The following is a 14,633-nucleotide window of genomic DNA, read 5'->3' on the forward strand; positions in this document are numbered from 1 at the left end:
TTTTCACTTCACAGGTGTGCCTTATCAGGGTTATTTAGTGGAATTTCTTGCTTTATCAACAGGGTTGGGACCAGCAGTTGTGTTGTGCAGAAGTCAGGTTAGTTGGACGATCATTTATTTTTCAACAGGACAACGACCCCAAACACACCTCCAGGCTGTGTAAGGGCTATTTGACCGAGAAGAAGAGTGATAGAGTGCTGGAAATGGTCATGAAAATAAAGAAAACACATTGAATGACGAGGTGTGTCCAAACCTTTGACCTGTACTGTATCTATCTATCTATCTATCTATATATCAAAGTATTAGTGAGTCCAGTGGTGTCCCACAAAGTCCAAAGGCAACTAGAAACTGGAATAAACTCTGATAGGAAGAGATCTGGCAGACCAAAAGTCACAACCCAATCAGAAGACTTGTTTTTGAGGGTCACCAGCTTGTGTGATAGGCCCCTCACAGCACCACATCTTAACAGTGGTCACAAAAAAGCAATGATCTGTTTCTACCATGAAGAAGAGACTTTGTCCAGTCTGCAGCAGTCCACAGCTGGTATTTCAAGGTCCTATGTTGTACTTTAAGGAATGGGTCTGTCTTCTCTGTTGTCAAGATGAAACTTCAATCAAACTTTTATAACAGATTATGGAATGAAGTCCAAGACAGTGCTTACTACTTCCATCAACAAGACATGGTGATTGTAAGAGTCTGTCTGCTCCATTATGCTATAACACCTTATTAAGCAGCTTCCTATTGATGTTTCCACATTTTGGCCACCACTGGTGTTCCTGGACAATTAAAAACAAATGATTCCAGAAAGACACAAAAAGAAATGTATATTTATCAGTTCTAACTGGTCTCTGTTTTGTGAACAGGCACACCATGTCTTGTTAAATCTGTTTTGTTTTATTTGATTTTTAAAGTTCATAATTTTGTTAAAGTTAAGAGTCTATTTTTGACAACCTAATCACAAGTGAAAATAGTGAGAAAATATTTCTTGTGGCAAAAATAAATGACAACTGATTCTTGACAGAGACAGCGATAATCCAGAAATTCAGTTTAAGTAACCCCAAAGGAAATTGTGAAAATGACATTTACAACCGAGTCCATGTAAAACTTGTTGAATAAAACAAACACTTTCTTCCACAACTGTAAGACTGAAAAAATTAAGTTCATAGCAATGCTAAAAAGTATTCTCCCGAAGAGTTAAGGTGCATAAAAAAATCTGAATGGATTCCAAAGTTCTAGATGAACCACAGTCAATTACAACATGAGCTCCAAAAATGAGGTCACGTGATGCTTTGTGATGAACTATTTCTGTAAGGCGTCTCCATACCTTAGGATGCCCTGCAAGCCTTCACTTTGTCTTCTAACCACTCAGTCTTACAATATGGTGGGGATCCACATGAAGGAAACAGACTGTTCTAATGTTACATCCAAAAGGCTGAATACCAAGAAAACAAAAAAATTAGTGTCTCTTTCTTTCCCATGAAAGAAAAAAAAAAAGCATTCTATTAAAAAACAATCCTTGCCCAAAAGAAGTTGGCCCAGGATTGAAAATCCAGTTGTAAAAACAAATAAATATATACACAGTATACCACTACAAATCCTGAGAATAGAACCAGAGCTGAATTCACTGTCGTATATCTGCTGGACGCAGCTGTCGCTCTCCTTCAGCCATGAAGATCTGCATAGCTCTATACAGCAGGTGCACGCCCAGCTGCCGTCGACGTTTCATTGGCCAGGTGGCCACAACTCCATAATAGTCTCCTCTCTTCTGATTGGTCAGCATCTTTAGACCTGCAAGACAATATTTATTATAAAGCTTTCACATTAATGCTAGTGTTACAAATGACTACAGTATATACAGCGGGGAAAATAAGTATTAAACACATCAACGTTTTCCTCAGTAAATATATTTCTAATGGGGCTATTGACATGAAATTTACACCAGATGTTGGTAACAACTCAAGTAATCCACACATACAAAGAAATCAAAACAAACAAGTCCATAAATTATCTTATATATAAAAGTCTACACATGGAAATGTGTGAGAGTGAGAGGGTAAAGGCTCCTCCTCCAAGGAAACAGAAAACCCGCTTAGCCGCTAATAACACAAGCGAGGCGAGCACACCAGCAAAACAAAACCTCAGAAGAAAGACAAATTTGCAGCTAACATCGGCAAATCAATATATCTTTTACTTTTCCTCCCGCCGCTAATACACAAGTGAGGCGAGCATGTCGGCAAAATGAATCCTCCTAGGATAGAGATGCCCAGAGTAGTTCCTTTCAATTGCCTGACGTCTCTATATTTCAGGTTTTTTTCTGACGACTTCAATAGTTTCTAGGATCCCGGGCATTTTACACAATGGGCTCACACAGCTAGTGTGTAATAAAGTGGAATGACGCAGGGAATAAGTTTTGAACACACTTACCGAAATTTATATAAGTAAAGCCTTTGTTGGTAATGACAGCTTCAAGACACCTTCTGTACAGAGAAACTAGTCGCATGCATTGCTCAGGTGTCATTTTGGTCCATTCTTCCACAGAAACTGTCTTCAAATCTTGAAGGTTCTGGGGAGCCTCTTCTATGAACTCTAATCTTCAGTTCTTTCCATAGATTTTCAACTGGATTCAAGTCGGGTGATTGACTCGACCATTCAAGCAGCTTTATTTTCTTTCTTGAAACCAATTGAGAGTTTCCTGGGCTGTGTGTTTGGGATCCTTGTCTTGCTGAAATGTCCACCCTCATTTCATCTTCAGCATCCTGGTAGATAGCAGCAGACTCTAATCAAAAATGTCCCGCTACATTTCTCCATTTATCCTTCCTTCAGCTCTATGAAGTCTGCCAGTACCATATGCTGACAAACAGCCCCACACCATGATGTTCCCACCTCCAGACTTTACTGTTAGTGTTTTTGGGGTGATGTGCAGTGCCATTTCTCCTCTTAACATGGTGTGTCCAATGACACCCAAAGAGGTCAATTTTGGTCTTATCTGACCAGACTCTACTTTCCCAGTATTTCATTGGCTGGTCCAAATGTTGGGCAGCAAACTTTACACAAGCTTCAACAGTGGAGTCTTGACTGGTAAGCGTGCATAGAGGCCATGACAGTGGAGTGCATTACTTATCGCTTTCTTTGAAACAACTGGACCTGCTAATTCCAGGTGTTTCTGAAGCTCTCCACAAGTGGTCATTGGCTCTTGGACAACTTTTCTGATTATTCTTTTGACTCCTCCATCAGAAATTTTGAGAGGTGCACGTGGTCATGGCCAGTTTAGATAGATAGATAGATATGAAAGGCACTATATAATAGGTAGACAGACAGACACACACACACACTTTATTAATCCCAAGGGGAAATTCACAGTTTATTTGTGCCACGGCCCACCTGCCAAGTTGTTTGCCAGCCTATGGTAAAGTCATCCCTGATGGAGGATCGCAGGAATCATGGAAAAGAGGGGTCCTTTCATTGGATTGGCCGGCCCAGCACTGTTTCAGCCATGGAATGGCCAAATGGGGTAGGCAGCTTGATGGATGAGGTCTCCAGGACTCTAAAAATATCCAAATCTTATTATGTGATATCATCTACTGTTAAAGTCTGCTCTGTACTTCTAAATTTTTTATTTTTATGCTGTATTAAGGATTTGTTCTGTTCTGTGTATTGTATTTTAGTGACCCCCTTCTTTTGACACCCACTGCAAGCCCAACCTACCTGGAAAGGGGTCTCTCTTTGAACTGCCTTTCCTGAGGTTTATTCCATTTTTCCCTACAAGGTTTTTTTTGGGAGTTTTTCTTGTCTTCTCAGAGAGTCAAGGCTGGGGGGCTGTCAAGAGGCAGGGCCTGGTAAAGCCCATTGCGGCACTTCCTGTGTGATTTTGGGCAATACAAACATAAACTGTATTGTATTGTATTGTATGATGTTCTTTCCACTACTGGATTACGGCCCCAACAGTGCTTACTGGAGCATTCAGAAGTTTACAAATATGTCTGTCACCAATGCCATCAATGTGTTTGGCAACAATAAGGTTGTGAAGGTCTTGAGAGAGCTCTGTGCTTTTACCAATCATGAGATGCTTCTTGTGCGACACCTTAGGTCATCAATGAGGACTAAAGCAGCTGATATTCATTTGCACTGATAGGGGGCTATCAGGACTGTTTTCTAAATACTCACAGATGTCAGCAGGTTTCTTGGCTTTCCATGACTTTCTGCACCTCCTTTTCTTCATGTGTTCAATACTTTTTCCACTTTATTACACATAACTTAATTTATGGACTTATTTGCTTTGACTTCTTTGTATGTGTAGATTACTTGGGTTGCTACTGACATCTGGTGTAAATTTCATGTCAATAGCCCCATTAGAAATACACTTACTGAGAAAAACGTTGACACATTCAATTATTATTTTTCTCCACTGCACATATTAACACAGTCATGTGAAAAAGAAAGTACACCCTCTTTCAATTCTAAGGTTTTACACACATATCAGAACATAATAAAAATCATCTGGTTCTTAGCAGGTCTTAAAATTAGCAAAATACGGCCAAGGATGTGCAACAACCCATGACATATTACACCGTGTCATTATTTATTTCACAAAAACTAAGCCAAAATGAGGAAGCAGTGTGTGAAAAATGAAGTCCACCCTTACTGCTTCCATTAATGAAGAGGGTATGTAGCAGCCAGGTGCTGCTAATCAAATGCCCTCAGTTAACTGATCATCAGCAAGTGTGACCACCTCAATAGAAGCAGACATTCTGCTGCTCTGAAACATTCAGGTGTGTGTCAACACAATGTCAAGGAGGAAAGACATCAGCAATGATCTTAGAGAAACAACTGTTGCTGCCCATCAGTCTGGGAAGGGTTACAAGGCCATTTCCAAAAAAATTGAAGTAGATAGATAGATAGATAGATAGATAGATAGATAGATAGATAGATAGATAGATAGATAGATAGATAGATAGATAGATAGATAGATAGATAGATAGATAGATAGATAGATAGATAGATAGATAGATAGATACTTTATTAATCCATCATTCTACAGTGAGAAAGACTATTCACAAGTAGAAGACAGTCTAGACAGTTGCCAATCCTCCCAGGAGTGGATGTACTAGCAAATTTACCCCAAGGTCAGACCATGTAATGCTCAGGGAAACTGCAAAAAAAAAAAAAACAACAAAAAAAAAAAAACCAAAAGCTTCAACTCAGAATCTACAGACCTCAGTCACATTGTTAAATGTTCATGACAATACAATTAGAAGAAGACTGAACAAGTAGTGCTTGTTTGAAAGGGCTGCCAGGAGAATGCCTCTTCTCTCTAAAAAGAACATGGCAGCACAGCTTAGGTTTGCAAAGTTGCATCTGAAAAACCCACAAGATCTCTGGAACAATGTCCTTTGGACAGACAACATCGAAGTGGAGATATCTGCACAGCGCCATGTTTGGTGAAAACCAAAAACAACATATCAGCACAAACACCTCATACCAACTGTCAGGCACGGTGGTGGAAGGGTGAAGATTTGGGCTTGTTTTGTAACCACGGGCACCTTGAAGTCATTGAATCAACCATAAACTCCTTTCTATACCAAAGTATTCTACAGTCAAGCTTAGACTCAAGTTGGCCATCTGTCCAACAGCTAAAGCATGGCCAAAATGAAGTCATGCAACACGAGAGGCCGTGTGGTGTAGTGGTTAAGGTTTTGCAGGCAGTGTGGTGTAGTGGTCAAGGCTTTGGACTTCAAACCCTGAGGTTGTGGGTTCAAATCCTGCCACTGACACTGCGTGACCCTGAGCAAGTGACTTGACCTGCCTGTGCTTCAACTGGAAATGTAAGCAATCGTATCATAAATGCTGTAATTCACTTTAGATAAAGGCGTCAACCGAATAGTAAATGCAATAGGACAATGATCCCAATCACACTAGTAAATCTAGAACAGAATCACTGAAAAAGAAAACAATCGAGGTGATGCAATGGCCAAGTCAAAATCCAAACCTCTACTTGATTGAAATGCTGTGGCGGGACCTTAAGAGAGCTGTGCAGAAATGAACTGAAGGGACGATGTAAAGCAGAATGGGACAAAATTCCTCCACAATGATGAGAGAGGCTGATAAAATCAGGCAGAAAACGTTGCTAAATCATAGGGTGTACTTAGTTTTTAAAACATGGTTTCTCCGTTTTGGCTTCATTTTTGTTAAAAAAAATAATGACACAGTGGAATCTATTGTGTGTTGGTTTACATCTGAGGCGAGATTTAAATCATTTTAGAAACCTGGTAAGGACACAGATACGTAAAATCAGAGAACTGTAAGAGGGTGTACTTTCTTTTTCACATGACTGTAAATATTTGTATTAATAAAAACTGATATACTTGGAATTGGAAATTGAAAAACTTGTTAGATCAAAAACAAATATTCCTGACTACATATTTAAACAAGGGGCAGCACGGTGGCGCAGTGGTGGCGCTGCTGCCTCGCAGTTAGGAGACCTGGGTTCGCTTCCTGGGTCTTCCCTGCGTGGAGCTTGCATGTTCCTCTCAGAGTCCAAAGACATGCAGGATAGGTGCATTGGCGATCCTAAATTGTCCCTGCGGTGGGCTGGCGCCCTGCCCGGGGTTTGTTTCCTGCCTTGCACCCTGTGTTGGCTGGGATTGGCTCCAGCAGACCCCCATGACGCTGTAGTTAGGATATAGCGGGTTGGATAAAGGATGGATGGATGAATATTTAAACAATCAGAAATGGAGGTAACAAAATATGCATACTTATAATCTCAATGTTTTTGGCAAATACAAACATCGGTTTTCATGTTAGATGCTCGCATGGACCCCACCACACTAATTTGTGGGTTAAGATATTCCACTGCAGCGAGGAGGAAAGCAAAGGGTGAGAGAGAGACAGAGAGGGCCAGCATGCAGTTGAGTAATATGATGCCCTCCCAGCTGAAAGTGTAAAAGTTACAAGGCAATTTATTCAGTTGGGGAAGAGTAATTTCCTTTATAACTAAGAAAGACAGATAAGCATTTGTGTCTTACTTGGAAGCCTTGGGTTGGCGACCAGAAATGGGTGTAAGGTGAGAGAGACCCTGAGCACTTAGCTCTTTTTACACAATTTTTTGAAGTGACGAATTGATGAGTAAATCTACACACTGCTAACTGGCCAGAAATGAATTGCATTTATTCTGCTTTTCTACTTCCACTAAACGATTTTTGCAATATAAGAAGTATTGTTGAAAAGAACTAAACAAAAGCAAAAAAATGGAGAGGGGATGTCCTATTCCTTTATGATTACTAAGGTAAATCTGTCAACGTTCTATTTCCAGCATGCTAAAAGCTTCAGCAAACTTTTTACATTCTCGTATACGAAGTATAGGGAAAGTATTGGAATCCTCCAAAAATTCCATTTCGAAATTCTGATGAATCTCGACGTTTTAGATCTCCCCAAGTCCGAACAGGGCAGAGTGGTGGCTCGGAGGTAGGGATCTGCACTGGTAATCGGAATGTTGCCGGTTCAAATTCCGTAAATGCCAGTAGTGACTCCACTCTGTTGGGCTCCTGAGCTAGGCCCTTAACCTGCAATTGCTTCACCTGGGTATGACATAAATCTGCATCCAGCCCTGCAAGTAGACCCTCCAACCTGCAGGGGAAAAACCTGGGGGGGTTGGTGGCAGAATTGGCACTCCAGCCAACATAAAAAATACCTCACACTGTTCCATTCCACCTGAACTGGTGTGGTGCTGAGGAGTCACCCGTTGCATGGCTGCACTCAGGTCTTATTCTGGGATCCTGAGTTGATTTGTCATGTGGTGGGTACGGCAATACGTTGTATTAGCACATACTCCTAACAATTAGTCCAAAAATTCCTTTCTTGGAATTATGTCTGTGTGCCTGTCTCTGATAATCTGAGTACACTTTCACTTAAGACCACCAAATTTTACATAAAAGTATTAGGTACAAAACGTAGAATTCTATCAATGTTTGGGTTATTTTCATTAACCGAACTGGTACTTTAACTTTTATTCATGCAGCTGCAGAGTCTGATTTGTTCAACTTTACTTTTATTTATATATATATTTATATATACACAGTGATCCCTCGCTATATCACGCTTCGACTTTCACGGCTTCACTCTATTGCGATTTTTTTCTCATACACGCTTACGTCACTACGTATCTACTATCTAAGCCCTACGATGGCTCCTAAACGTGCTGCTTTTTCTAAGCCTTCTGACAATAAAACTAAGCACCGGAGGAAGATGCTTACTATCCAGGAGAAGGTGAAACTCCTGGATATGATTAAAGATGGAAATACCCTACAAAAGCCTCCTCACGCATATGAAAAGACAGCGCCAGCAACTGCCTATCAAGATGTTCTTCAGCCGTGCACCCAGACACCCACTGCCTACTCCTAGTACTCCTTCACTGAAGACAACAACGCACCTGCTGAAGATACTGCACCACCTGAAGACTCTCCTACTGAGGTCGTGCCTTCATAGGTTAGTGGTTGTGTGTAATTAAATATACAGTACAATAATCTACTATATAAAAACGTTCGGGATTGTCCTTCCATCCCGTGAGTGCAAATCGTAGCGGTATTCTGCTTATCACAGACTTACTACTTGCGGCTTGAGGTATGAAGCGACGCGATGTGAGCAGAGTTCTGGTGCTCTCATCGTTCCCTTGCTTTTGTGCCCGATGCACTGGAAAAATAGACAAAATTATGTCTCTGGAAATAATTAATGTTGATGGAGTACAAATGCCTCACCGTGTAGTAAATATCAGGGGAGATGGTGCTTGCTTATTCTCATCTATAGCTTATTTAGTGCATGAAACTCCGTCTTTAGCGGTACAGATTCGGGCTGACATTGTACGACTTTGGATAGGCACTTGAGGGGATAAAAAAAAACGTAGGTTTTCGGGAGATGTTATGAATGGGCACTTTGATGTTCTCATTCCCTACACTTACATGCCTGATGTACACATGGAGCGCACAAAAATTGAGGATAAAAGTTGGTCGCCTTAAAAGGCGAGTGCGCCTAGTAATATGATATTTGTAACGTCTAATATGTCTTATTTTCTCTTATTTTGCCTAATATATTGGGTAATACGAGTGTAATGGTGACTAAAGGGTGTCATTTCATGTCTAGAGGGCTCTAATAATGTTAAAAAACGTATTCAGAAGGTCATAAACAGGTTTTCTATACTCTAACTGCGAAAATATTAGATTTATAAATAAAGAATCCTACTTCGCGAAAATTCATTTATCACGGTAGAGTCAGGAACGGATTAACCGTGATAAATGAGGGTTCACTGTATACTGTGTGTATATATATATATATATATATATATATATATATATATATATATATATATTTATATATATATATACATACAGTATATATATACACTTTACTTTTACTTTTATAATATATTATTAACTAGATTAGATTTGTTGTTGATGATTCTTTAATGTACATAATATAAAAATATAATCATTGTCTTGTGGTTTACTCCTCAAATATCCATCCCCATACCTGAGTATACAAGAAAGTCTAGGGGAGACCACTCCCGATTTTCTCTCTTTAGCATTAGTTCTTTGATTTTTGACAGATATCAGCATACGGAATAAAGAAATTAGCTGTAATCTTATGAAATGACTGTATTCTGTCAATGTTCACCTAGCTACATTTAAGTTGGCATTTTTCCTGCAAAAGACTTTCATATCTGCTGTAGATGAATTATTAAGTTCCAGGCATGAAACGCACAAACATACATCATTTAAACATATGGCTAATATTGTTAGTCAGGAAAAATAAAACTTGCTGCTATTGTAAGTTGTATATACTGACCAGGAGCAGGTGGTGTTGTGTTCCAATGAGAAGAGTCCTGCTGTACTCTGCATGTTAACTCCAAGATACGCACATTCCCTTTTAAAAGAGGATTCCCATGGACTACATGACATAAAAGTCACTCCAGTTAAAATGAGACAGAATCAGTCTTAGGGAAGCATATCAACTTTATGTAATCATCAGACTTAAAGTGCTATCTGGAAATAAAAACACTGCCATGGCATACAAAAATGTGGTCGTTTATCTCTTACGTTTGCTTAGATTTTCTTCTCTATGCTTCATCATGGGGGAAATCTGTTGAAACTCAGGCAAAGATGGCTTTGTTTAGAATCTGAGCACAGATGGACAACTACAGATGCTCTTCTTTCACAATTACACCATTATGCAGGATAACCAAAACAGAGTTTTCCTGTTGATGATGTCTCACAAAAGAAAAAAATAAGGAAGAGCATAAAAAGGGCTAATTCTATTGCCGGTGACAATTCAGGCTTGTCTGGGATTGCGGGAAGATTGAGGCAAGATGAGAATGAAGGGAGGGGGTAGCCAGACCATTGCTGTGTAATTGCTGCCCTCCCAGCTAAAGTGTAGAAGACATAAGCCTGTTTGTTCAGTTCTGGCGGAGGGAAGTTTCCTTTAGCTCAGCTGATAAGTGTTCACTAACTTCTGATTCAGAGACCCTGGGTTCACATTCAGTCACACTGTGTAAGGAGGACAAATGGAGAGGGCAAGACCCTGAAATTCCTTGCCAGTGACAAAAGTCACTGTGCAACATACGTTAGCATTAGGGAAAACTGCCCAAGCTTGCATATATAGCACCTAAAAGTGTAAAAAACGATCAAGAAATAACAGAGTTATAGTTGAAAATAATTAAGTGGCACAGTTTTTTGGCCCACGGTGTAGTGTGTTGCAAATTAATTCAGTCAACCAGCAGCAGTCGTCAGTCTCCCGGCTCTGACTGAGACTAAGTACAGTGGACTGGGAAGAGTCTGCACTCTGCAGCTCACGAATGCCGGGACAGGGCAGACTTCATTGACGTCTGTCAGACAACAGCTTTGAACAGCAACTTGAAATTGCAATGCGTCAGTCTGTTGCATCTGCATTATCTGTGCCAAGAAACTTGCCATCACAGAATGATGACAAGAAACTGGATGCATCAGTAAAAGCTGAAATGGCGGTGTTTGAGAGCAATGCCAAATGCGGGCGTTGTTTAGAGCAAGTGTATTAGTATCTGATCAGGTAGATCGTATTGCATTAAAAAAATTGTTTTTTTAAACATTAGTCTATCATATATCCTCCCTATGGCATTTGCCACTTGATTGACATACAGGGCGGCCAGTCTGAGATCTCTTTTCTAATAACACACTGGTCATCCCACATGCACCCATACCATCAGATTGTGATTCAGACTACGAATGCCATGAATGTAATTATGGCAAATCCGAGGTTTGATTCCCGAGATGGGATGCAGTGAGTGTGTACACCTGATGAGCCCAGAATTAGGGAGAAACACGTGTTGCGTACTCTTTGCATTATTTGACAGTAAAACTTTGCAACATTCTATGATCTGCTTCTCTCAACTAAAGAGGGCACCGTGGCGGATGTTTGCCGACACAAGTGTTACCTGGTAGGTAACTACCCATACAATCAGATGGTGATTCAGACTACGAATGCCATGAATGTAACTACCCTGATCTACATGATGTCAAATAAACGAACCACACGCCGTGGCGCAACGTAAAGGGCGAAACACGTGTCGCATACACTTTGCATTATCTGACAGCTATGAGATATATATTGTCACACACGTGCGCATGGGAGGCAGCTTGAGTGAAGGCAGTTCTGAGGCATGCCGGGGTGTGGCAGAGTGCACTGACTCTTTTTCTCCCTTGCCTGTAGACCATTCCTGGGGGATTCCACCTGGCTCTCCTGACATCACTTCCGGGACCGAGCCAATGGAAGTCGACCACACCAGCTCTAGTCCCTCTGATGTCACGTCCGGCTATGATCCAATGGTGGAAGACCACGTGCTTGATTCATATGACCTCACTTCCTGTCTTCCCCTTTAAAACCTGCCCCTCTCCCCTTTTTCCTCAGTCTTGTTGTGGACTCAGTTGTATGCACTTCAGTGCTGATTATTTTGCTGAAACGACTTTTGCAGCCAGGATACCACATTACACGGGTGGCTGCCCCAAACCTTTATCTGTCCATGTCTCGTTCTTGTGACATTATATATATATATATATATACATATATATATATATATATATACACACACACACAGTGCATCCAGAAAGTATTAACAGAGCATCACTTTTTCCACATTTTGTTATGTTACAGCCTTATTCCAAAATGGATTAATTCATTTTTTTCCTCAGAATTCTACACAACACCCCATAATGACAATGTGAAAAAAGTTTACTTGGGGTTTTTGCAAATTTACTAAAAATAAAAAAAAACTCAGAAGTGAGAGTTTTGATGCATTCAAACTGGAGTTAGTGCTGAAAGTACTCTTTTTTTTGGTCCTACCTTCACCGTGAACATTCACCCGCTATCAGTTATTAAGTGGTTGGCAGTAGGTGTCGAGTGATGATACCATCAGATTGCTCATTTTGTGTGTGGCAGTTGGAAGTGGATTTGAAGACAATCATGTAAGGCTTGTTCGGTAGCGGTAAGTGAATCTACTGTACTGAGGTCAGCTGGTGGGAAACAATGGAAATAAAAAATAACTTTCAATTGCTTGTCGTTAAAATGCACTAGAATTCTATAACAAAAAATACAAATATTAACTTTTAAAAGCACCTCGCAGTTAGAAGACCTGGGTTTGCTTCCCAGGTCCTCCCTGCGCTGAGTTTACATGTTCTCCCTGTGTCTGCGTGGGTTTCCTCCCACAGTCCACAGACATGCAGGTTGGGTGCATTGGCGATTCTAAATTGACTCTAGTGTGCGCTTGGTGTGTGTGTGCCCACTCTGCGGTGGGCTGGCTCCCTGCCCGGGGTTTACTTCCTGCCTTGTGCCCTGTGTTGGCTGGTATTGGCTCCAACAGACCCCCGTGACCCTGTAGTTAGGATATAGCTGGTTGGATAATGGATGAATGGGACTTTTAAAAGCACTTTTTGTTACTGTACAAATCTGTTTTCGATAAAAGTTGAGGAGAGGTAGGTTAGGTCTGTATACGTAGGCTACCTGATAGTGTAAACAGTGATATCAGCTGATGGAAAACAATGGAAAAAAAAAATAATTTTTTGTTGTTTACTGTTAAAATACACAAGAAGTCTCAAAATACAAATAATAACTTTTAAAAGAATTTTCACATAGCTGTACACGTTTTCTGCAGGACCTGAGGGTTGGGGGTTGCATTGTATTTGTTGGATGCCTAGGCTAACTTTGCCCAACTTACGAACAAAATGGAATTGCGAACAGGCTCTCGGAATAGAAACTCATTCATATGTAGCGGACTTACTGTACATCGCTTCAAAATAATTAAGTAACTACCGTCTAATAATTTTTTGAAGTGTTCTCTTGGAGGTAGTGTTTAATGCACATCTCTGTCCTAAAATACTATTATTTTTCCTTTAGTCCTTTGCAGAAGTACACAAGTCAAAGGTTTCACTTAAGAAATATTAGAGAAGACATTACTTATTGAGAGTTCTCTGAACATTTTGCTCATTTGATTTTACTTTTCAAATGTAATATTGTAAAAACAAAAAAAAAGTTTATTTATACAGGGTGAGGCAGAAAGGACGGACGTCTTTAAAATGGCTAGAACTCACCACTAGGTGGAGTGACAGATGTGCAGTAGGTGGTGTTAGGTTCGCAAAGTCTTTTTTTTTTTTCCTTTATTAATTTTATTGCAATCCATACAAAGCAATCAAGTTTTTACAAAAAGAAAAATTGAGTTAAGAACAGATTGATCCCCACCCCTGAGAGAGTGAGCAAGCCAAACGGCGTAAAATTTAAGGCTTGTAAACATAAATATTTTTAAATGAATAAATTCTCTGTGCTTCATGAACTTATTTTAAAATATTACTGATTAGATCCTGCTATGTTTTGAAAAAAGTCTGTACGGATCCTCTAACTGAGTATTTGATTTTTTCCAGTTTCAAATAGTATACCACATTAGTTTCCCACTGACTTAAAAGAGGAGGGTTTGGGTTCTTCCAGTTTAGCAGAATAAGTCTGCGTGCCAAGAGTGTAGTGAATGCAATCACAATTTGTCTTTCTCCACTTTAAACCCATCTGGAAGAACACAAAACACAGCTGTTAATGGGTTAGGAGGGATTGTGAGTCCAAGGCTGTCTGAAAGGTAATTAAAATTTTTGGTCCAGAATGATGTTAATTTGGTGCAGGCCCAGAACATGTGACCTAGTGAGGCTGGGACTTGGTTGCAACGTTCGCAGGTTGGATCCTGCCCTGGAAACATTTTCGAGAGTTTTAAACGAGACAGATGTGCTCGATATATAATTTTGAGTTGTATAATTGTATGCTTTGCACATATGGAGTTCGAGTGAATTCTATGCATTGTTACGTTCCACTCCTTTTCTGATATATTAATTGAGAGGTCTTCCTCTTGGATCTGTGAAAGGGATGGTTTGCGAAGTCTTAGCATTTTTTTATTTTCTTTTTAGTTGAAGCCATGGCGCCGTGGACGATATAACACCGTGTTTTTATGTACGACTGTTTGGTCAAGAACAACCAATCTATTACCGCAGTTCAGCGTGAGTTTTGTTGCCATTTCAATATCCACAGAAATAAAGCTGTTCCCGCTCGTAACACTATCCTACGTTGGGTTAAAGCACTTT

At 40.1% G+C, this 14,633-nt stretch overlaps 1 protein-coding gene across 1 annotated transcript in view; it reads right to left on the reverse strand.

The window, feature by feature from the left end:
- Positions 1-246: 246 nt before the first annotated feature.
- ankle1 (ankyrin repeat and LEM domain containing 1) overlaps positions 247-14,633 on the reverse strand; it is a 43,359-nt gene continuing 28,972 nt past the window's right edge. Inside the window, exon 9 of the mRNA XM_039767066.1 lies at positions 247-1,788. Coding sequence (XP_039623000.1) covers positions 1,622-1,788 — 167 coding nt within the window. The 3' untranslated portion in view covers positions 247-1,621. The remainder of the gene's footprint in view (positions 1,789-14,633) is intronic.

This window comes from Polypterus senegalus, chromosome 10 (genome assembly GCF_016835505.1).
Source record: "Polypterus senegalus isolate Bchr_013 chromosome 10, ASM1683550v1, whole genome shotgun sequence".
NCBI lineage: Eukaryota > Metazoa > Chordata > Cladistia > Polypteriformes > Polypteridae > Polypterus > Polypterus senegalus.